This window comes from Sinohyriopsis cumingii, chromosome 8, assembly GCF_028554795.1.
Source record: "Sinohyriopsis cumingii isolate HCF-2022 chromosome 8, ASM2855479v2, whole genome shotgun sequence".
Taxonomy (NCBI): domain Eukaryota; kingdom Metazoa; phylum Mollusca; class Bivalvia; order Unionida; family Unionidae; genus Sinohyriopsis; species Sinohyriopsis cumingii.
The window spans coordinates 40,797,364-40,824,229 of NC_142968.1; the positions used below are offsets into that span (position 1 = coordinate 40,797,364).

The 26,866-nt window shown below is 35.2% G+C and overlaps 1 protein-coding gene across 5 annotated transcripts in view; it reads left to right on the forward strand.

Moving 5' to 3' along the window:
* LOC149793341 (DDB1- and CUL4-associated factor 8-like) overlaps positions 1-26,866 on the forward strand; it is a 52,751-nt gene that overhangs the window by 10,734 nt on the left and 15,151 nt on the right. For all 5 annotated transcript variants that reach the window (XM_089967323.1, XM_089967319.1, XM_089967320.1 and 2 more), the window contains exons 4-10: positions 10,547-10,687; positions 14,672-14,766; positions 16,004-16,111; positions 20,390-20,417; positions 23,219-23,263; positions 23,746-23,803; positions 25,260-25,367. In XM_089967323.1, coding sequence (XP_089823449.1) covers positions 10,547-10,687; positions 14,672-14,766; positions 16,004-16,111; positions 20,390-20,417; positions 23,219-23,263; positions 23,746-23,803; positions 25,260-25,367 — 583 coding nt within the window. The remainder of the gene's footprint in view (positions 1-10,546; positions 10,688-14,671; positions 14,767-16,003; positions 16,112-20,389; positions 20,418-23,218; positions 23,264-23,745; positions 23,804-25,259; positions 25,368-26,866) is intronic.

A 26,866-nucleotide genomic window follows, 5' to 3' on the forward strand; every position in this document is an offset into this window, starting at 1 on the left:
GATAATACCTCATGGGTGTCTGCCCATCCATTCACTCCACCCTCCAGGGATTGGATCCTTGAAGATGAGATGTGATCAGATTTGTATTTGGTTCAAGTAAAGATTAACTTGTATATCAGATTGAACTTTATGATAGGGATATTATACAATACTAGGGAATTTTGCTGTCTGAACAGAGAAAGAAATATATATATATATATTTATATTTATATAAGAAGGATTGGCCGCTGTGTCTATCCTTAAAGCCCCCAGGTACTTGGGTCCCAGGGTCATAACTTAGAAACTATTGAGATCCCACTCCTATCACCACATGATGGCCTATAGAGCATGAAATTTTTGTTTATGTGTGGAGTTAGGATGCATTGATCTGTCCTTTTTACACACATATATATATGCATCACTGCACACACACACACACACACACAACCATATCTACACTTTATATGCACAAAAAGACAATGCAGAAATACAGATGAAGTCGATCTAGCTATCATTGCATACACACATGCACACACTGAATTAGCCATGGATCATAACTTGGAAACTATATATGATGCACCTGTCCAGCCAACATTGGCCCCGAGTCTTTCATTACCCTCCAGGATTTATCCAAGAAGCCCAAATTTGTGGAATCCAAACTAATTAGGCAGATATGTTTAACCAAAGCTGCATTAAGAAGAGTATTTACCCATTTTTTTGCAGGTAAATTGATGAAATACACATGTAAACATTTTTAACTCTTTTATGAACATCTTTTTTTATACTTGTATAGTTTGTAAAACAATTAAGCATATAATCCAAAGTTATCATTGTGTTCTTCCAGTCATAAGTACAATCATTTTCTAAGGTACCTTCAAATATTTTAAAACTATGCAAATGGGTAAAGTTCTAGGGTATTTCATATGTAATTGGAATGAAAGAACATGGTCATAGTGAGAGTACCCATCTTTCGGACCCATAACATGAAATGTACCCTAGCTAATCATGGTCACTAAGCCATTTACACATTATCAGACCCATAACATAAAATGTACACTAGGTAATCTTGGTCACTAAGCCGTTTACACATATCAGACCCATAACATAAAATGTACACTAGCTAATCTTGGTCACTAAACCGTTTACACATATCAGACCCATAACATAAAATGTACACTAGCTAATCTTGGTCACTTAGCCGTTTACACATATCAGACCCATAACATAAAATGTACACTAGATAATCTTGGTCACTAAGCCATTTACACATTATCAGACCCATAACATAAAATGTACACTAGCTAATCTTGGTCACTAAACCGTTTACACATATCAGACCCATAACATAAAATGTACACTAGCTAATCATGGTCACTTAGCCGTTTACACATATCAGACCCATAACATAAAATGTACACTAGATAATCTTGGTCACTAAGCCATTTACACATTATCAGACCCATAACATAAAATGTACACTAGGTAATCTTGGTCACTAAGCCGTTTACACATATCAGACCCATGACATAAAATGTACACTAGGTAATCTTGGTCACTAAGCCGTTTACACATATCAGACCCATAACATAAAATGTACACTAGCTAATCTTGGTCACTAAGCCGTTTACACATATCAGACCCATAACATAAAATGTACACTAGGTAATCTTGGTCACTAAGCCATTTACACATTATCAGACCCATAACATAAAATGTACACTAGGTAATCTTGGTCACTAAGCCATTTACACATATCAGACCCATAACATAAAATGTACCCTAGCTAATCTTGGTCACTAAGCCGTTTACACATATCAGACCCATAACATAAAATGTACCCTAGCTAATCTAGGTTACTAAGCCGTTTACACATATCAGACCCATAACATAAAATGTACACTAGGTAATCTTGGTCACTAATCTGTTTACACATATCAGACCCATAACATAAAATGTACACTAGGTAATCTTGGTCACTAAGCCGTTTACACATATCAGACCCATAACATAAAATGTACACTAGGTAATCTTAGTCACTAAGCCGTTTACACATATCAGAGCCATAACATAAAATGTACACTAGCTAATCTTGGTCACTAAGCCGCTTACACATATCAGACCCATAACATAAAATGTACACTAGCTAATCTTGGTCACTAAGCCGTTTACACATATCAGACCCATAACATAAAATGTACACTAGCTTATCTTGGTCACTAAGCCGTTTATACATAACAGACCCATAACATAAAATGTACCCTAGCTAATCTTGGTCACTAAGCCGTTTACACATATCAGACCCATCACATAAAATGTACACTAGGTAATCTTGGTAACTATGCCGTTTACACATATCAGACCCACAACATAAAATGTGCACTAGCTTATCTTGGTCACTAAGCCATTTACACATATCAGACCCATAACATGAAATGTACATTAACTTATCTTGGTCACTAAGCCGTTTACACATATCAGACCCATAACATGAAATGTACCCTAGCTAATCATGGTCACTAAGCCATTTACACATTATCAGACCCATAACATAAAATATACACTAGCTAATCATGGTCACTAAGCCGTTTACACATATCAGACCCATAACATAAAATGTACACTAGCTAATCTTGGTCACTAAGCCATTTACACATTATCAGACCCATAACATAAAATGTACACTAGCTAATCTTGGTCACTAAGCCGTTTACACATATCAGACCCATAACGTAAAATGTACACTAGCTAATCTTGGTCACTAAGCCGTTTACACATATCAGACCCATAACGTAAAATGTACACTAGCTAATCTTGGTCACTAAGCCATTTACACGTATCAGACCCATAACATAAAATGTACACTAGCTTATCTTGGTCACTAAGCTGTTTATACATAACAGACCCATAACATAAAATGTACCCTAGCTAATCTTGGTCACTAAGCCGTTTACACATATCAGACCCATAACATAAAATGTACACTAGGTAATCTTGGTAACTAAACCATTTACACATATCAGACCCATAACATAAAATGTGCACTAGCTTATCTTGGTCACTAAGCCGTTTACACATATCAGACCCATAACATGAAATGTACATTAGCTTATCTTGGTCACTAAGCCGTTTACACATATCAGACCCATAACATAAAATGTACACTAGCTTATCTTGGTCACTAAGCCGTTTATACATAACAGACCCATAACATAAAATGTACCCTAGCTAATCTTGGTCACTAAGCCGTTTACACATATCAGACCCATAGCATAAAATGTACACTAGGTAATCTTGGTAACTGAACCGTTTACACATATCAGACCCATAACATAAAATGTGCACTAGCTTATCTTGGTCACTAAGCCGTTTACACATATCAGACCCATAACATGAAATGTACATTAGCTTATCTTGGTCACTAAGCCGTTTACACATATCAGACCCATAACATAAAATGTACACTAGCTAATCATGGTCACTAAGCCGTTTACACATATCAGACCCATAACATAAAATGTACACTAGGTAATCTTGGTCACTAAGCCATTTACACATTATCAGACCCATAACATAAAATGTACACTAGCTAATCTTGGTCACTAAACCGTTTACACATATCAGACCCATAACATAAAATGTACACTAGCTAATCATGGTCACTTAGCCGTTTACACATATCAGACCCATAACATAAAATGTACACTAGATAATCTTGGTCACTAAGCCATTTACACATTATCAGACCCATAACATAAAATGTACACTAGGTAATCTTGGTCACTAAGCCGTTTACACATATCAGACCCATGACATAAAATGTACACTAGGTAATCTTGGTCACTAAGCCGTTTACACATATCAGACCCATAACATAAAATGTACACTAGCTAATCTTGGTCACTAAGCCGTTTACACATATCAGACCCATAACATAAAATGTACACTAGGTAATCTTGGTCACTAAGCCATTTACACATTATCAGACCCATAACATAAAATGTACACTAGGTAATCTTGGTCACTAAGCCATTTACACATATCAGACCCATAACATAAAATGTACCCTAGCTAATCTAGGTTACTAAGCCGTTTACACATATCAGACCCATAACATAAAATGTACACTAGGTAATCTTGGTCACTAATCTGTTTACACATATCAGACCCATAACATAAAATGTACACTAGGTAATCTTGGTCACTAAGCCGTTTACACATATCAGACCCATAACATAAAATGTACACTAGGTAATCTTAGTCACTAAGCCGTTTACACATATCAGAGCCATAACATAAAATGTACACTAGCTAATCTTGGTCACTAAGCCGCTTACACATATCAGACCCATAACATAAAATGTACACTAGCTAATCTTGGTCACTAAGCCGTTTACACATATCAGACCCATAACATAAAATGTACACTAGCTTATCTTGGTCACTAAGCCGTTTATACATAACAGACCCATAACATAAAATGTACCCTAGCTAATCTTGGTCACTAAGCCGTTTACACATATCAGACCCATCACATAAAATGTACACTAGGTAATCTTGGTAACTATGCCGTTTACACATATCAGACCCACAACATAAAATGTGCACTAGCTTATCTTGGTCACTAAGCCATTTACACATATCAGACCCATAACATGAAATGTACATTAACTTATCTTGGTCACTAAGCCGTTTACACATATCAGACCCATAACATGAAATGTACCCTAGCTAATCATGGTCACTAAGCCATTTACACATTATCAGACCCATAACATAAAATATACACTAGCTAATCATGGTCACTAAGCCGTTTACACATATCAGACCCATAACATAAAATGTACACTAGCTAATCTTGGTCACTAAGCCATTTACACATTATCAGACCCATAACATAAAATGTACACTAGCTAATCTTGGTCACTAAGCCGTTTACACATATCAGACCCATAACGTAAAATGTACACTAGCTAATCTTGGTCACTAAGCCGTTTACACATATCAGACCCATAACGTAAAATGTACACTAGCTAATCTTGGTCACTAAGCCATTTACACGTATCAGACCCATAACATAAAATGTACACTAGCTTATCTTGGTCACTAAGCTGTTTATACATAACAGACCCATAACATAAAATGTACCCTAGCTAATCTTGGTCACTAAGCCGTTTACACATATCAGACCCATAACATAAAATGTACACTAGGTAATCTTGGTAACTAAACCATTTACACATATCAGACCCATAACATAAAATGTGCACTAGCTTATCTTGGTCACTAAGCCGTTTACACATATCAGACCCATAACATGAAATGTACATTAGCTTATCTTGGTCACTAAGCCGTTTACACATATCAGACCCATAACATAAAATGTACACTAGCTTATCTTGGTCACTAAGCCGTTTATACATAACAGACCCATAACATAAAATGTACCCTAGCTAATCTTGGTCACTAAGCCGTTTACACATATCAGACCCATAGCATAAAATGTACACTAGGTAATCTTGGTAACTGAACCGTTTACACATATCAGACCCATAACATAAAATGTGCACTAGCTTATCTTGGTCACTAAGCCGTTTACACATATCAGACCCATAACATGAAATGTACATTAGCTTATCTTGGTCACTAAGCCGTTTACACATATCAGACCCATAACATAAAATGTACACTAGCTAATCATGGTCACTAAGCCGTTTACACATATCAGACCCATAACATAAAATGTACACTAGATAATCTTGGTCACTAAGCCATTTACACATTATCAGACCCATAACATAAAATGTACACTAGGTAATCTTGGTCACTAAGCCGTTTACACATATCAGACCCATGACATAAAATGTACACTAGGTAATCTTGGTCACTAAGCCGTTTACACATATCAGACCCATAACATAAAATGTACACTAGCTAATCTTGGTCACTAAGCCGTTTACACATATCAGACCCATAACATAAAATGTACACTAGGTAATCTTGGTCACTAAGCCATTTACACATTATCAGACCCATAACATAAAATGTACACTAGGTAATCTTGGTCACTAAGCCATTTACACATATCAGACCCATAACATAAAATGTACCCTAGCTAATCTTGGTCACTAAGCCGTTTACACATATCAGACCCATAACATAAAATGTACCCTAGCTAATCTAGGTTACTAAGCCGTTTACACATATCAGACCCATAACATAAAATGTACACTAGGTAATCTTGGTCACTAATCTGTTTACACATATCAGACCCATAACATAAAATGTACACTAGGTAATCTTGGTCACTAAGCCGTTTACACATATCAGACCCATAACATAAAATGTACACTAGGTAATCTTAGTCACTAAGCCGTTTACACATATCAGAGCCATAACATAAAATGTACCCTAGCTAATCTTGGTCACTAAGCCGCTTACACATATCAGACCCATAACATAAAATGTACACTAGCTAATCTTGGTCACTAAGCCGTTTACACATATCAGACCCATAACATAAAATGTACACTAGCTTATCTTGGTCACTAAGCCGTTTATACATAACAGACCCATAACATAAAATGTACCCTAGCTAATCTTGGTCACTAAGCCGTTTACACATATCAGACCCATCACATAAAATGTACACTAGGTAATCTTGGTAACTATGCCGTTTACACATATCAGACCCACAACATAAAATGTGCACTAGCTTATCTTGGTCACTAAGCCATTTACACATATCAGACCCATAACATGAAATGTACATTAACTTATCTTGGTCACTAAGCCGTTTACACATATCAGACCCATAACATGAAATGTACCCTAGCTAATCATGGTCACTAAGCCATTTACACATTATCAGACCCATAACATAAAATATACACTAGCTAATCATGGTCACTAAGCCGTTTACACATATCAGACCCATAACATAAAATGTACACTAGCTAATCTTGGTCACTAAGCCATTTACACATTATCAGACCCATAACATAAAATGTACACTAGCTAATCTTGGTCACTAAGCCGTTTACACATATCAGACCCATAACGTAAAATGTACACTAGCTAATCTTGGTCACTAAGCCGTTTACACATATCAGACCCATAACGTAAAATGTACACTAGCTAATCTTGGTCACTAAGCCATTTACACGTATCAGACCCATAACATAAAATGTACACTAGCTTATCTTGGTCACTAAGCTGTTTATACATAACAGACCCATAACATAAAATGTACCCTAGCTAATCTTGGTCACTAAGCCGTTTACACATATCAGACCCATAACATAAAATGTACACTAGGTAATCTTGGTAACTAAACCATTTACACATATCAGACCCATAACATAAAATGTGCACTAGCTTATCTTGGTCACTAAGCCGTTTACACATATCAGACCCATAACATGAAATGTACATTAGCTTATCTTGGTCACTAAGCCGTTTACACATATCAGACCCATAACATAAAATGTACACTAGCTTATCTTGGTCACTAAGCTGTTTATACATAACAGACCCATAACATAAAATGTACCCTAGCTAATCTTGGTCACTAAGCCGTTTACACATATCAGACCCATAGCATAAAATGTACACTAGGTAATCTTGGTAACTGAACCGTTTACACATATCAGACCCATAACATAAAATGTGCACTAGCTTATCTTGGTCACTAAGCCGTTTACACATATCAGACCCATAACATGAAATGTACATTAGCTTATCTTGGTCACTAAGCCGTTTACACATATCAGACCCATAACATAAAATGTACACTAGCTAATCATGGTCACTAAGCCGTTTACACATATCAGACCCATAACATAAAATGTACACTAGGTAATCTTGGTCACTAAGCCATTTACACATTATCAGACCCATAACATAAAATGTACACTAGCTAATCTTGGTCACTAAGCTGTTTACACATATCAGACCCATAACATAAAATGTACACTAGCTAATCTTGGTCACTAAGCTGTTTACACATTATCAGAACCATAGCATAAAATGTACACTAGCTTATCTTGGTCACTAAGCCGTGTAGACATTATTAGACACATAACAAAATGTACACTAGCTAATCTTGGTAACTAAGCCATTTACACATATCAGATCCATAACATGAAATATACCCTAGCTAATCATGGTCACTAAGCCATTTACACATATCAGACCCATAACATAAAATATACCCTAGCTAATCATGGTCACTAAGCCATTTACACATATCAGACCTATAACAAAATGTACACTAGCTAATCATGGTCACTAAACCGTTTACACATATCAGACCTATAACATAAAATGTCCACTAACTTATCTTGGTCACTAAGCCTTTTAGACATTATTAGACACATAACAAAATGTACACTAGCTAATCTTGGTCACTAAACCGTTTACACATGTCAGACCCATAACATAAAATGTACACTAGCTAATCTTGGTCACTAAGCCATTTACACATATCAGACCTATAACATAAAATGTCCACTAACTTATCTTGGTCACTAAGCCTTTTAGACATTATTAGACACATAACAAAATGTACACTAGCTAATCTTGGTCACTAAGCCGTTTACACATGTCAGACCCATAACATAAAATGTACACTAGCTAATCTTGGTCACTAAGCCATTTACACATATCAGACCTATAACATAAAATGTCCACTAACTTATCTTGGTCACTAAGCCTTTTAGACATTATTAGACACATAACAAAATGTACACTAGCTAATCTTGGTCACTAAACCGTTTACACATGTCAGACCCATAACATAAAATGTACACTAGCTAATCTTGGTCACTAAGCCATTTACACATATCAGACCTATAACATAAAATGTCCACTAACTTATCTTGGTCACTAAGCCTTTTAGACATTATTAGACACATAACAAAATGTACACTAGCTAATCTTGGTCACTAAGCCGTTTACACATGTCAGACCCATAACATAAAATGTACACTAGCTAATCTTGGTCACTAAGCCATTTACACATATCAGACCTATAACATAAAATGTCCACTAACTTATCTTGGTCACTAAGCCTTTTAGACATTATTAGACACATAACAAAATGTACACTAGCTAATCTTGGTCACTAAACCGTTTACACATGTCAGACCCATAACATAAAATGTACACTAGCTAATCTTGGTCACTAAGCCATTTACACATATCAGACCTATAACATAAAATGTCCACTAACTTATCTTGGTCACTAAGCCTTTTAGACATTATTAGACACATAACAAAATGTACACTAGCTAATCTTGGTCACTAAGCCGTTTACACATGTCAGACCCATAACATAAAATGTACACTAGATAATCTTGGTCACTAAACCGTTTATACATATCAGACCCATAACAAAATGTACACTAGCTAATCTTGGTCACTAAGCCATTTACACATATCAGACCTATAACATAAAATGTACACTAGGTAATCTTGGTCACTAAGCCGTTTACACATTATCAGACCTTTGACATAAAATGTACACTAGCTAATCTTGGTCACTAAGCCGTTTACACATATCAGACCCATAACATAAAATGTCCACTAGCTTATCTTGGTCACTAAGCCGTTTATACATATCAGACCCATAACATAAAATGTACACTAGATAATCTTGGTCACTAAGCCGTTTACACATGTCAGACCCATAACATAAAATGTACACTAGATAATCTTGGTCACTAAACCGTTTATACATATCAGACCCATAACATAAAATGTACACTAGCTTATCTTGGTCATTAAGCTGTTTACACATATCAGACCCATAACATAAAATGTACACTAGCTAATCTTGGTCACTAAGCTGTTTACACATTATCAGAACCATAGCATAAAATGTACACTAGATAATCTTGGTCACTAAGCCATTTACACATTATCAGACCCATAACATAAAATGTACACTAGCTAATCTTGGTCATTAAGCCGTTTACATATATCAGACCCATAACATAAAACGTACACTAGGTAATCTTGGTCACTAAACCGTTTACACATATCAGACCTATAACATAAAATGTACACTAGCTAATCTTGGTCACTAAGCTGTTTACACATTATCAGAACCATAACATAAAATGTGCACTAGGTAATCTTGGTCACTAAGCTGTTTACACATAATCAGACCCATAACATAAAACGTACACTAGCTAATCTTGGTCACTACGCCATTTACACATTATCAGTCATATTTAACATCGTTATGAATAGACAATTTGATATAGGTTGTGTTTTACACTGTCTATACATTACCCTATTTTGTTATCAAAATCAATTTCAGAAAGTGAAATACTGATTTCATTGAAACCTTATTTACAGCTCAGTTTTACAAAGACAAAATGCTAGTATTTGCATTTGCTGTTATTTATGAAGTAGTGAAATACAAACGCCTGATAATATATGAAAATTAACATAGATTTATGACAAAAATGGTCTTTGCGAGTTTTAATGTGATGACAGGGCACTTATTTAAGATACAGAGATAATATTTGCATTTGTAAGCAAAATCTTTTCTTTACCTTTTCAGGCAAAGTTTATGCCCTTTAGTGGTGACTGCCATGTTGTCAGCTGTGCAAGAGATGGGCAGATTAGATTGGCTGACTTATCTCTAACTGGGGTCTGCAAGGGGACCAAGAAACTGGCCCAGCATAAAGGAGCGGCACATAAGGTATGGCACTAGACATGCTGCTGTTATGTCATAAATGTCATAACTTGATTTCCATATTTTATTTAATTTGTAGGGCACACATTGTTTTCTAACAAACAGCATCATTCTGTCACTTGGGGTAATAACCTGTGTCAATCAAATTGTGACTTTGGTTATCAGTTGCAGCCCAGAGCAAACAAGGACCTAAAACAAAAAGGAAAGAAACAGTAAGGAACAGAAATGACTGCCTCTGCTAAAATATAGGAAACTTTAAATGGCTACTTTTTCAAAACTGTCGAAGAGTTTTACAAACTTGACAAAAGGCATCCTGGCCTGAAAACGTTTCAGGTTTGCACACATGATACCAGTCTGCCATCAAATATGGCTACTGTTGCTAAAAATCTAAAATTAGAGAAATGTTTACATGACATCCTCAAAAACCTCTCAACAGAATTTAACCAAATTGATAGAAAATATCTTAACATAGAGATCATTCAGTTTTGTGCTAATGATGCTGAACTGTCATCAAATGTCGCTATCATTACTAACAAGAAGAAAAACATTTTAGTGACTTAACACTAACTGCTCTTCAGAACTGGACCAAATTTGTCAGAAAGTATTCTGGCATAGAGGGCCTGCAGTTTTATAAAACAGTGCTAATCCACCATTAGGTATGACCACAATGGCAAAAACTATTCAAATGTTTAAACCACTTCTTTAGAAAAACAGTTTAACATAATATAATAAAACTTTAGAGAAAGCATCATGACTTTCATATTTACGTAAACCATGCTAACCCATCAAAATATGGTCACCATTACTAAACTTAGGAGAAAAAAGAATTTTAATTGAGTTCTTCTCAGCATAAACATTCTAGCATTAAGGGCTTTCAGATTTATCCAAATGATGCCAATTTGCCAGAAAATATTGCTAAAAATAGAAACTTTCAACCCACTTGGACCTCTTGGAATTTTTTTTTTTCTAAAGCACTTTTTCCAAGGTGTCAGTCTTTTTGCCCCTCTTTTGTAAATAGAAAACCTATTTTGCAACTCTGAAAACCTATTTTGCAAAATTTCTGTTTACTATAACAATTTAAATAAATAATTTCAAATGTTTGAAAGGAAGACTTAAATCCAGACCTGAAGTTGGAACCTAGTACTGGTGATTTTATTGTACTTGTGTCTCAAACTGGGGGCTGAGTTCATAAACTCTATAAAATACATAGAGAATTTACTTTATAAGTGTACAAATTAGATTTTGATCTTGGTGAAATCTTGTATATTGGTCTGTGACATCACAGCTGTAGCTATTTTTGTGTCTCTTACATTTCAGCTTGAAATGATGATATCACTTGTCATCACAGATAGTTTCATAAGATATTGTACATGCAAGTGAACATCTACTTCTTTGCACAGAATATTATCTAGTATCTAGTGACCTTGGAAATCTGTATAAGGTCACCAGAAAATTAGGTCAGATTTGGTTCATTGATTCTGGAAATATCTTTGTCACTTATTGACAAAGAATGACCTTTGACCTTAAAAATCTGGGATTTTCTATAAAAACACTCATAACATAATTTTCTTTTGTTCACCTTGCCAGATATTTCCTATTTTTCTTCAGTAAAGTACAAGTTTATCAGAAAGACATCAACACCTAAATCAACAAATTCTTAAAGATGATGTAAGAGTTGCACCCCTTTCCAATTGGATTGTTTTGTCATTTGTAATGTCACTTTAAGCACATTATTGACTATATCATGCCTCGGAAGTATGATCTAAGTGCCTTTGCCAAGAGCACACTGAGGTCTGGACAGGAATCAAACCTGTAATCCATGAATGATTAGGAGTAGGATGCTCTGCCACAGCATGCTCCTATTAGAGATAATCTTACATTAATCTCAGTGGAATGCTCATTCACATAAGTCATCGCATATATAAACACTTGCATTTGTCTATCTTTCTGTATTTTCTACTTGCCAAAGAGGTTATGAGTTTGACAGTCATTGTGGCATCCCATATGTTTTTTTTGCGTACTTTTATGTTCTAAATTTTTTTTTAAACTGTCTAATCCCAATTTTTATACCTTTTTTAATCCTGCCCAGGACAGGCAATTAACTTAGCAAGCATTAGAAATACACAAAAAATGTCTGAATTATAACTTGTTTCCCCCCAAAAAAAATTTTATCATGTATAAATTTGTACTCACAAATGTATTTGCAGAAATCACTTATGAACATGGATTATTATTTTTTTTGACCTGTTGCAAACGACTTAACTCATACATATCTGCAGGAAACATGTAGATTGGTCCATAGTCATAATTGAGGAAGCAGGAAAGATGTTTTACTTCAATAAAATAAATCCTTCTCTTTATATTTTCCAAAGTTTACCAATAGTTTTCACCAAATATTCACTGTTGTATTAAGGTGCCATAAAACACCAAGTACATATCTTTCTATTTAAAAAAAGGTTTTTTACCAGTTTTGCCTAATTCATAGGAGGCCATAGGTGGCAGAGTGGTCTAAACCACTCACCTTTACTAATCACCACCATCTCACCTGTCACTGATGGGTTCAGATCTTAGGCTCAGCCAATTTGTGTATGTATGTTAAGCAAGCAAAGGAGTGATGATACAATATTTATCAGAGTACACACTCCTTCTTTGTCCATTTGTCTTTGCCTGTAATGTCTGTATCACTGTGTTGTCATAAACATATGGCAAAATTGCTAGTATTATCTGGATATATCTTGGCCATTTTGCATATTGTTTTGTAATAACTGAACAGGGACTTTGTAATGACATTAATCCTACAAACCTGAAATATTTCCAGATGGGAATGTTAAATACATCTGACAGACAGGGTTATAGTTACAATTTTGTACACCTTTTAAGTCAAAGCAATGCATTTTAATTTTGACATTAAATCAACATATCTGAATCATTCTGTAATAAAAGACACATGGTCAGCATATCATTCATTTGTCATTTGATATAACCATATCCATCTGAAACATGATTCCATTGTTTTGTCCCAGAGTCAAGTGGTTTTTCTTGCTTAGTCAGGAAACCAGTCTGGTAACTGATACCTGGTTTACACAGTAAACAATTTAAATTATGGCACCGCTCCGGTGGCCTAGTGGTTAGAGCGTCCGCCGTGGATGCAGGAGGTCGTGAGTTGATCACCAGCCGAGTCATACCAAAGACTTACAAAACTGGTACTAACAGCTGCCTTGCTTGGCGCTCAGCATTAAGAGGTTAGTGTTGGGGCTGGTCGGCCTGGTGTCAGGATAATGTGACTGGGTGGGACATCATGCTACATGTCTGCGGCATGATGCCCCAGTGCTAGACATCACTATAAACTGCCACATTGCAGACATCGAAGTTATATGACTGAAAAGTTGTTAAAGCTACATTAAAAATCCAAATCACATCACACGTTACTGAAATTATACTGAAATTTTATCAGAGGGACATAAAGCTCGCCAATTTTCCTTTCTTTCATCAATGTTAAGTGCCATGGTATCATTGTATTGTTTTGTAACGTAGATATTGATTGTTTTGCATTTGTAACGTAGGTATTGATGCAGTATATCACCAAAGAAAATAATGCTGTGCAGATATATCTCATGCTTCACCTCAGATTGGCATCTACCAAGTATTGCCTATACCTTATATAGTGTGTATCTATTCATGTTTTTGAGTCATTTTAATGGAGGTGTGACCCCTTTTTAGCTTGTATATTTATCTTATGATAAGCCAGTGCTTATTGATACGTTTACCCCCATTTTTACAAAAATGTTGTAATCTCTCTGATTATAAACTCCACTCTAATTTTTTATAGATTTTTTGGCACGACTTCCTGGTCTAACCATGGAAAAATACTGTAACCTGTCCTTTGTGAGGACAGATGTTACATTTGGTCACTAACTATCCAAATATATGCAGACCTTTTATTTTCATCTGTTTTATAAGAGAGTTATCACAGTTTCATCAATTTTTCAGCTGGCTCTTGAATTAGAGTCTCCTCACATTTTCTTGAGCTGTGGAGAAGATGCCATTGCTTATGAAATTGACCTGAGACAGGAGAAGCCAAATAAGTAAGTATTGTGTTCTTAGTCTTCATTTCAAGGATGTTTTCTAGTTTATTAGCAAAAGCAACTTGCCGTTCGTATCATGTGTAAATAGCATTTCTCATTTAGAACATGAGGATATTGTGAAAAGACTTTTTTGTTAATTAATCATTCTTAGAATGGTGTAGTTTTGATCACTGGTTCCATTAAAAAAAAAGTATTTTTATTGTTCTATCTGACAATTTTATGCCTCTTCCATCGTCTTTTAGCAGAGCTATGATTTACAGTCACCCACATTCCTTTGCACACAGCATCTCCTTTAATGTACACCACACTTGTTACTGAAGACACCTTAGTTGAGTTTTAGTTTCCACGTTCTTCATCTTTTAGCATAGTTTGGGCCCCTGATTGTTGGTCTCCACTTAAAAACATGTAGCAGCTTTATATTGTTATAACCACAGTGGAATTAGATTATTGTCTATTTACATCAGAATGTTGGGCCCATATAGTTTTGTTGCATGATAAAGCCAGGTTAGATTGTTACTGGAGTCTGCATGGAGCAGATTCATTACTGATTTCTTTAATCTTTTTTTTAAGTTATTATCACAATCAACTTTTATTTGTAGTTCTATATTCACTGTATTGTGTCTTTAATGAAAGTATCAGGCTTAAAAACAACTCCTGAAATTGGTCATTTTCACCTTAAAATCTCCTTGAAAATAAAAACCATTTGGTGCAGGGACTGTATTGTATGCTGAAAGCATGTATACTAACCTGCTATACAAGGATTTCCTGTCTCACCTCATACTGCACACACAATTTTTCTTCAGTAGGATAATAATACTGCCAGCTGGATCAAAGTCTGCATTGATAACTGAATTTCTTTCCCCAAATTAGTGAAAAAAAATGGTATGAATTTCTGAATAAAGATAGGGATTGAAAATACATTGCTCAATTTTTCATTCATTCTGGTGGTTTATTTTTATTTTTTTAGAATTAGCATGAATTTTTTATTGCAACATCATAGAATCCATGCAACCACATGTCATTGGAGCCTTAGAACAGCAACATATTCTGAAAGAGTATAAGCTGCATGGAGTATTTTCTCACCTGTATGAGCATAATCATAATGATGTTTGCAGGTGAGAAACAGCATTCCATGAAGCACGTTTTGATGCATTGTAAAGGAAAGGCATTTACATTTTATTGAATATATGAAGTCAGAATTATGTCAACTAAATCTTCTCCATACACATTTTTTCAGATTGGTGATAACAAAGGAAAATGACAAGAAGGTGGCATTGTATTCTGTCCACTCCAATCCCTGCAACTCCTTTGAATTCTGTGTTGGAGGAAGAGATCACTACATCAGGTACAAGGAAAAGTAGCCTCATGTTATAATGAAGAGGATTTTTAGTTACCAATATAACATTTATTATGTAATATATTTCTTTGCCAAGGTTTCCATTTTAATGATTTTACCAGAAATGACATTTTCCTCAGTACCTAGTTGTATCAGTTGGGGATAGATGTCTGTCTGTCCTCACAGATTGATCATTATATATGGATTGGACCTTAAAATCTGTGGTTTGTAGCAACTTGAAAATCTAAGGAAGTTGTGACAAATTAGAATGCAAAGCCTGTTTTGTATAAGCTTGCTACCAATACTATTTGCCTGTTCAGACCCCTTTTTCGCATGAATTATTTTAGGTCAATTTCTGTCAATACTTTTTCAATATTTCATGCATTTTGACAAAATCTATTGCTACAACACTGTATTTATCCATTTAGTGTTAAGAAAAAAATCATAGGAACTTAATGTTTGAAATGGGTTTAAGGTTTGAAAACCTCAGCCATAGATCATTTATCCTGGTTTACCTAGTTAAGTATTCTTTGGAAAACTTATGTGATGGGTCTGATATCACTTGTCTGTACAGCCAAGTGATTTTATTGGTATGGTTATTTGTCCATCATCCATCACCCTTCATTCGTTCACAGTTGCTAATTGTAGAATTTGACCAAAATTGAAAGAAAACATTCTGATATGAAGTTCTTTCAGTTCATTGAAATGAAGCCAATCCACCATCAGATATGGTCACCACTTCTTAAAATAGAAAAATCTAAAATAGTTTCTTAAAAACTGCTCAGCAAAAGTAGACCAGATTTGACACGAAGCAATTTTCAGATTTGTTCCAACAACACGTATCAACCCAAATAACCACCATTACAACAAATTAAAAAAATTACACATCTTTTCAAAAATCACTTAACAGAATTTTACCACATTTGACAGAAAGCCTAATGTCATAGAGGGTTGCAGGGGCCGAGTGTTCAAAAACACTTGCCTTTACAGACCACTGACATCTCACCTCTGTCCTCCACATGGACTAGAGTCTTGACCTCATGTAGCATGGGTATGCAAGAAAGCTTGCCAGTGGCTGCCTGACTGCCGTGTGTAGTCTGTCATGTGCTGAATTTGTTCAGATGATGCTGAAACACTTTCATATATGGAATTAGTATAAACATAAAATTATTTAAATTATTTCTCTGAACTGAACTTTTTCTAAATTGTCACTTAACAGAAAAGAACCAAATTTGATAGTGTTCTAACTTGTTGGTCTTTGGCCACAGAACATTTACAAAACTTTATCTCTAAAATCTGCTATAATAATACAGAAATGGCCAACTGTGACAGAAAGTGTTTTGGCATAGAGGCCTTTTAATATTTGAGAAGTAATGTTGATGTGCCATCATTTATGGAGAAAAGTATAAAAACCAGAGAAACCATGAAACAATTGTTTTCATAGCATAATATGCAGTCAAGAAATTACTACAGAAAGCATCCTACTGTCCCAGAAATTTTGGCTAGCTGCTCTTTCATTGCACTTTTAGGCAGAACATGATACGGTGAGAGATCTCAGACAAACTTGGATCTCTTGTTTAGTTTTATCATCGTTAATATTTTTTCTCTCTCTTCCAGGAAATATAGACATTGTTACCTGGCACTGAATGGTGTCAGCTTTGGCTAAAGTTTCTTTTTAGTCTAAATATATCTTAAGATAGCTCTCATACTTGCTTAGTATGCAGACATTTAACAAGTCAAAAGGTAAAAGTTGAAGTCACATGGGGTGTGGGTAATTTGGCTATTTCATATTGCAATCAACTTAATCCTTGTAGTCTACAGCATTTTAACCATTGAAATTGCTGCTTACAAACTCTTCCCAGTAGGACTAAGGTGCTACTTTAAAGCAGTTCGGTTACATAATAGGAACAACAAGAGAAGGACATATTATCAAGCACTTTTGCAGTATTCTCCTTCAAAGAAATATCCTCAGTTGGGCAAGATTTTAGACCTTTAACCTCTTGCAGGATCTAAACAAGCAATGAACCGGTTTTATTAGACAATATATCCACAAGAAGGCATGGTAGCTGCCATGGAAGTAACATCTTGTTGGTAAAGAAAAAAATACTATGGGGATGAAACTAGTATATTATGATTAAGATCACTAGTTTGGAACACTAAACCAGACAAGGAAGATCGTTAAAAATAATCCTGAAGTATGTAATTATATTTTCAATGATTGTCGGCATTACCACCAGATTGTGTAAATTAGCTATGAAAACTCAAATAATATGAGTAAGAATAAAATTGAAAGCATAGCAGCATTGATAGAATTATAGTTATATAAAAAAAATATGTCATACTTTACTAGCTATAAAGAATTCACATGGTTTAATTAGTAGATATGGGTATTATTTAGATGGAATGATGAGAATGCTGTAGAGGCTGTATACTAGGACATTCAGTATGGCCACCACAGCAGCCACAGAGGTCTCGCTAGGATTTTAAAACTAGGAGTCCAGGACTCCCATTTTGGTAAAAAAAATAGGAGTCCCACCATCAAAAGTTGCAGTCCCTTCTTTCCTACAGAATCAACACAGACGTGAGTGCATCTATTTTTAGATGTAGAGGTTTCCGTAATGTAATCACTCGCTATAATATAGCTCCATTACAACAGTCCATTGACAGGATTGCAAGTTTATGGTTTATTTATTTGTGTACGTACTTGTGGTAATTTTAGGCAAATAAATAGTATCTGATTTGCTGGGGTTTTTTTTCCGTATTATTGCAAATACATGTCATATCAGAAAATAGCTTAGACCTTAAAGTGCATCTCCTGAATTCCACAACATAGCATTGTCCCATACGTTTCTGACCTTCATAATTTGCATTTTAAAGTTGAACCTTTAATAAAATAATGCCTATGCTTTGGCTTCAATGATTTGTATATTTTTTCTGCATATATTTGCCCAATGATTTTTAAAAAAAAGACAATCTAATAAACTGGTACATTCCTGACTTAGCGAAGTCTGCCATTATTTCCCGTTAGGCCTACTGGTTCACTTACAGTTTCAAACTAATTTTATGGCAAAATAGTGTATAAGAGGCAGTTAATATATATCCAGATCTTAAAACACAACAAGTTTGCATGTTTTATCATCAAAGGATATCATGCAGGAAATTGATAGTTGCTACCTTACTCAGAAGAGGGTTAATGGTCAATCAGCTATCAAAACATAATGCTTGTGAATGGGCAAGAGTTTGTTTGTCATCGTAATTGATATAAAAACTAGGCCTAGCTACTGATGCCTTGATGAATACATTTGCTACAACACTATTACTAACCAGTTTAGGCGAGGAACATTTAAATAAAATATGGTCTGTTCAGTCAATGTACCTCCTAAATAATCACTGGGCGAAGTCATTTTCACTTTCCTAACAGAAGAAGGCGAAGTTTACATTTTTAGGCAACTTGTCACCCACTTACGAATGGCATTTTGTCTAAGTATTCTGAGGTCACGTGCAATTCTTATTCCGCTACATTCGGAAATGAACACAATAACGAAAGCTAAAGTTGTTTATTTGATGTACTTTTATAAATGACCACATGTACATCTCTGGGTCTTTCTGCCTCTGAATTCAATCACTGTAAATATCAGTACATTTCCACCTGGCCACCAGTGAGAGCCTTTGAACTTGCCGCCCAGCTGTTGCATCATGTTCTTTTTTATGTACTCTTATAAAATGGCAACATGTATGTACATCAAGGGGTCTTTCAGTCACTGGATTCTGTCACTGTAAATATCAGCACAGCTAATTGATCAACACATTTTACCAGAAAGCAGGTGGCTGAAGCAGGACTGGCAAGTCTTTGAATTTTGTCGCATGCCTATTACATGCATATGGAGGACTCCTGCCTCAGTGATTTCTGTGTCCCAGATCAAAAATTGGCGTCCAAATATGCGTAATTAAGCGTTTCCGAGATCTCTGAGAGAACACTTATTGGGTGAGACATAAATCCCCAAACTATGTGTACACTTTGATCCAGGTGGTAGCAGGCAGTAATCTTTGGTGTAAGGATTAAGTCAGTGGTAGAATGAAAATGGTGAATGGGAAGACATTTGTTCCTAGCAGGTACTAGATATTCAACTCTATGCTGTTCCAGCTTGTCAGTGTTATGCACAGCTATTGTCACATGTGTGCAGAGAAAGTTTATGATGTACAACCAGATTTGATAGAGATTGAATTACTAATGAAGAAATTGTTTGCTTATGAGGATATAATTTGTTTGGTTTTGTATAATTTCAGGTTGTATGATAAAAGGAAAATTGCTGAGGTAAATCAATTTTTGTGCTGCTTTTTCCACTATTACATTTTTCTGAAATCAGCATTGTATTGTAGTTTTACTTGATGAATTAAATTTATGTTGGTGCTAGTAATTGCCAGAATTGTCATTGGTGATTTGATTGATCAGATATCACACATTTCTATAAAAACAACATGGTAATTTCAATTTTGGGGGATTGTGTTGTCAGCAGAATTTGAAAGTAAAATTGCTGATATCCACTAATTTTACATTTTTTAATTGTATAAATGATGTAAGAGACTATATTTATAAGTAAAGCAATACATCAAAGTGCTGTTTGTTTTGAAAATCAAAAATTAAATAAAATGGGCAAATTTAATAAGAAATGTACTAGTCATTAATAGATAATGACTGAAGTTGAATATAAGTTGGATCCACAGGGAACACTTAACAGAGTGCAGCCATTCTCTGGTAAACTTGATGATCAAATATATCAGCATTTTGTAGGGCAAAACTTAGTGATTACATGACAGTGTTTCCCTTTACACTTCAGAGACCCCAAGTTTTGTATTTGACCCCCAGTTTTGATACCAAAATTTGTTTTTTACTCAGTCTGACCCCCAGTTCTCACACCAAGGAGATTTTTGACTCTCAGTCTTGCACCCTTGGGGATACACTGTTACATGGGAGATTCTAGCACCACTACTCATATAAAGGAGCTAATTTAGATCTTATATAATTTTTGTTAGTTTACTTTTTAACACAGCATACTAGAAAGGAAGTTTTCTTTACAAATACAGTACAAATAAAAGCATTAAAACTCGTTTTAATATTATACACTGAGGATAAAGAGCCAGATGATTCACATCAAGCACAGTGTTTAGGTCTGAACGCTTACTGGGGTGGGAAATCGCAGTGAAACAATGTTTAGTACTCCCGACTGAGAATCGGGGGGTTGCAGGTCAAAATTCTAGAATCTGTGATGACCCAGTTGTGAAGGAGACTATGATTTTATGATGTGTTTTGTTTTTTTACCATAAACTGGCTTTTGTTCCACATATTGGATACCACACAGGAAAGTTTTATGAGGCCTGGGGTTTGATGTGGATCATGGCAGATATGATGGGGTGTGGGTTCTACTCAAGTTGTACGGGAACTTTGTGGCATCTGTACTTGATTGTAGCTCAGTTTTGTGTGGCTTGGTTTGGAGGTCTTGTCTGCAGATGTTCCATGAGTTCAGTCATTTTGGTTCTTTTCAGGGAACCTCAATATTGGGATGGATGGGTTACTATTTAGTCTCCTTTGAATGAGATTTACTCTTTGGTGGGCAAATTCTTTCTCATCTGGCAGCAATAGGAGTCTGGGTTGCCAAAATGGCATTGGTTTTTGAACCATCAGGGGTTATATTTGATCGTTGCTACTACAGGGAAGCCTTTCCTGGTCCTCTTGTATTTCAGGGAAGTTCTCAGAAATTGGTGCCTACTGTCATGACCATATGTCCCCATGTGTGTGCAGATTTGGATGGGGAATGAGAGGTTGTGGCATGAAAACTGCATTGTCTTGGGATGCCATTTTTGCCCCTGATATTTCAGCCATTCTGGAATCTTCAAACTACCAATAGGCCTCATATGGTGGCTTTACCATTATTTCAGATTCCCATTTGCTACTAAGGGTTTTAACACATGTTGGCATTTCAGCTCTTGCAGAAATGTGATTTGTTTATAGGGTCTGGATAGGTGTCTGATCATATTGGGGGTGGGGCCACCATGTAGTTACCATTCGGTCCATCATTGGAAGATGGGCATCCTTTGTGTTTGGCAGATAATGGAGATGTTGTGGTATTATGTGTTGGGCATGCTGTCGTGACCCATTCATGTCTCCTCAGGAAGGGCCTCATACAGTGTAGACCTTGCCAGTGTCCACTGACTGTGATGTACATTTTAGTTGGGTGTGACTATTTCACCCAGTGGATATGCATTTTCTTATGTGGGCTCAGTTGGAATGCTTTTTTATGATGTGCTGCCAAAGAGTGTCCTGTTACTTTCAGGGAAATGCAGTTTGTGCAGTGAATTTTAGCAAGATGTTTTGGTGGGTGCTTTACAGTTTTTGCCCTAATCTTTTATGTGCCTTTTGGATGTTTGTACCCTTTGTCTTTAGTAGAGCTGCATGTTTCTGTTTGTTTAGTGGGTTTTTCTTCCTTTTATTATTTTCCAATGCTTTATTTTTTCATTTTTGGAACTTTGAATCAGTACTGTATAATCTGGATTGTGCTGATTTGCCAATAAACCCCATACATGCATACAAATGCTTTAAAATGCTGCCCATTCCAGCTTTGGTTTTCTACTGTAGTGTGTCCAATTGCAAGACCTCTTTGCTCCCATTGCCTCCGAACTTAATACTTCATGTGTTGATGTTCCTTTAAGCACCAGTTGATAAGTCGGTCTTTGTGTTATATTTCGTGCCAGATTCACATTACATTTTCTTGATAGTGACATAGTCCTATATTTATGTGTTGTCAGATTCCTATTAAAGCTGTATTGTCTCTTCAATAAGTATCACATTTGCAGACATTTTATAGAATAAAGAAGGAATGTGAATCAGAGTGACTCATCTTAAATTATTTATTCTATTTATTTACAAATGAATTTGTTAATGCACTAAGAAGACAGTTTCTTTGTCTTGAAGTTTGTTTATGGTTTTTCACCTGAATAACCCCATAGATTCAGTGTTACTCACTAGAATGGATTATATAGTCCATGACAATGAGCAAAACCGTTTAACTGTATTATATTATACCTGCCCTAGATATACAAGTGTTACTCAAATTTCAGAATGTTGATGATGGTGTACTGAAGAAGTTTTGCCCATCCCACCTGGTAAGTTGCTTTTGTGGACAGATTCTGCCTTAGTAAGCATGTCTAACAGTTCGGGGACTCTGTTTCACATAAATCTGGATTTATTGTATCAAAATAGTACATCCTGATTTATGTGAAGCAAAATGTATAATATTTTATTATCTGCATCTATTAATAAAGACTATAATTAAGGCATATGTCCAGTTAATTTATGTTATGTTTGAATGAATAAATTCACTAAAAACCTTAAGAGACTGGAGTTGAACATTTTGTCATTAAATCTTTTAAGCTTTTGTCATTAAAATGAGTTGACTCAAAATGTCTGTTTATTTAGTGGAGTTTGCAATGCACATCCACAGTGTAGCTCACATGGCTTTTGTTCTATAAATTCATATTATTTATTATTTGTAATGGATCTAATATAAATAACCCCCCACCCCCAGGTAGAAATGGTTAAGTTAATAAATAAAAGTAAATGTAATATTTTTAATGATCTGTTTCAGGTTAACAGTGATCTCAAAGCAAATGTCACATGTGCTTGCTACAATTACAATGGCACAGGTAACAAAATTTAAGTTTTAAGAATTTGTATGACCTTATCTACTAATTGAAAATCTAAGTAAGTTCTGACTATACAGAGAAGTCTACAAATGAATATAGTATAACATTATTACATTTGAGCCATCCCAATCATCAAGTCTGAAGTAGGACATGTTCTGACTTTGGACAAAAGAACAAGTCAACAAATGATTACAGTGTAAACTTATTACATCTGAGCCATCACAAGCATCAAGTCTGATGTTAGAGTTGTTATGTCTTTGTACAGAGAACAAATCTACAAATGATAACAGTATATATAAAAAATGTTACATTTGAGCCATCCCAGCTGGAAGAGTTAGATCTGGCTGATGATGTAATAATCAAAATCATAATATGCAACATAGCATCTTTATAGTAACATGTATAAAAATGTATTTGAGTGATACAGGTATTAACAGCAAGTAGTAATCTAGAAGAAAATAAATGGAAACTCATACTTTCATTATTTAGTTTAGTAAATATCTTTAAATAATCAATTAGAGTAAAACATTGATATTCCTGGTCATAAGTATCGGGCTCAGTTTCAGAGAGTACATTTGTCACCCTGGAAAAAGCAGTTAGTGAGGTAAGACAAACAATATTTTACTTTATTGATGATCTTCACTAGTGGCTCAGAAGATTGTAGTTATGTGGTGTACACAGTAGTTTCTATCTAGACTGTAATTAGGTGGTGTTGACAGTATTGTGTCTCATGAGACTGTAATTCAATTTGTGTGTACAGTACTGTGTCACCATGAGACAGTAATTAAGTTTTCAAAGTAGTATTGTGTCTCATGAGACTGCAACCATATGGTGCAGACAGTACTGTGTCACATTTAAAGAAATTGGTGCCTGGTATTAAGCAAACAGGCTTTTTGACAGTTTAACTTTTTGATGAAACTTCATAGTCCATAATGGTCTTTTTAAACTTAAAAACATGTCTGATCAGATAAAGGACAATTCAACTTTACAGATTTGTAAAACCTTTTATGAGAGCGATGCAATACAGCACTTGGGTTCAGCAGTTTGTATCGTGCAGAATTTGTGGACCTGTCAATGATTTGGCTAAACTAGGACAGGTAGACTAGTTAGAGTAAGTGTTGAATATAAATAATTTTTCAATATGTTTTGTTTTGACATTCTGGTTCTAATCAACCTGGATTGCTAATAGGTTTCAAAGCAGTAATTTTTAAAATGGTAAGATTTACTTTTTAGGAAATGATCCATATCATAACAGTGGTTACCCAGGAGACTTCATTTCAGATTTTAGGTTAAATTTGACATGTAAGCTTCTGCTGAGATGATGTTTAATGATATGAATTTTAAAATGGGCTAGATATTTACAAATTTTTGTCTCATCTTTTTTTGTTTTTGGTCCAAAAAATACCAGTCAGCTGTTATCATGTATACTGTGTCACCCATAGTGTTTTAATTACAGAGGTTCTTGGAACGTACAACGATGAAGATATCTATCTATTCAACAATGATCATTCTGATGGAGCTGACTATATACACAAGTATGTTGGCCATAGAAATAACCAAACAGGTAATTTTTACATACCTTATTCTTCATTTACTTTAATGGAAAAGTAACTTAGTCCTTTCAGTTTTTTATTTTTTTATCCCACTATCAGGGAGAGCTTTTCATGTAATGTTGGTTGGTTAAACATCACAAAACATGTTGTGGATTCAATATCTGTCCAGGCCATTCAAGGTCAGATGCCTCCGTGTATTCTTGGGAAGGGTATTTGGCTCCCAGTTTCTTGACATGATATAGCCAGTAATATGTTAAAAGATTCAACCAAGCAAACATCTATCTGTACAGTAGTCTGTTCCCTGTTTTATTTCCACATAATAACTCAAGTTCTCCATCAATCGCCATTACCAGACTTTGTCAGTAGCCTGAATTTGAGGCAGGGAAGGAACCTATAGATTTGGGGTTCAGATAGTCATCGTCATCTTGACTAAAAGACTACATTTTTGTTCACACAGTAACTAAATACTTTTACTAAACTTTGTAAATGGCTTGCATTTGAGATAACAAAAGGCATCTATTGATAGACCCACCAACTCTAACAAGGCCTCCGTAAGCAGTTGATTTTTTGCTGTAAGTTGGGCCCCTTTTCAATAAGGTGTTGCAAAATATTGTGTACTGCTATTGTCAAGCTGGAAAACATCCATTTAAAAGTCCAGAAGTGTGATTCAAGACTGATGTACCAATGGTAAACATCGTATTGAGCTCAGAAGTTTGTAACATTACCTCCAGTACAGTTTTACAGTTACAAACTGCAGAGCTGAATGGCTTCTTGATATCTCTCAATTTGATGTAATCCTTAAAGAAAAAAAGCTAAAGTGATGGCAGTCATCTTTACTGCCATGTGACATACTCAAATCAAACACTTGATGTCCACTAGTCATAATTGTTGCCCTTCCTGCTTTTTTCTCCAAGTAAATGAATATTCCGTTTGCCTCTTCCTTACTATTAAAACTTTGTAAGAGGTTTATTGTCTCTTTCATCCTTACTTCTCATTTGTTGGATACCATTTTTTTTAAAAACAAGAGCTGATCATGCAGATATTTCATATCACAAAATATGTGCAGTTTAAAGCGTCTGAGGTATACCGTTAAAGTTAGTCAGGTTCCACTGAACATAGTAGGAAACCCAGATCCAAATCAAACACAGATAAGCCAGTACCTGGATTTTACCACAGACAATTGTATTTCTGTAATTTGTACTTTTATTTCATAATTCCATATTTTTAGTTTGTTTTCCTTAAAACTTATGGTAAATTGTAAGGGTTGGCAGGTGTGTATTGATTTTGCATTCAGTGTCAGTGGTCAAGGTTATGTTGGCATTAAGAAGAAGCAAAATGACTTTGACACAATATCTGCACTTCTTTATACAGTGAACAAACATCTGATGCTTGCACTGAGACAAGGAAGATATTTATTGATTTTGAATGCTGCTGTTAATAGGTCAATGGGTGAAGTCAGAGGAACTTAAAGGAATTTGGTTTGCACAAAATAATTTTAGTCCAATGTTAC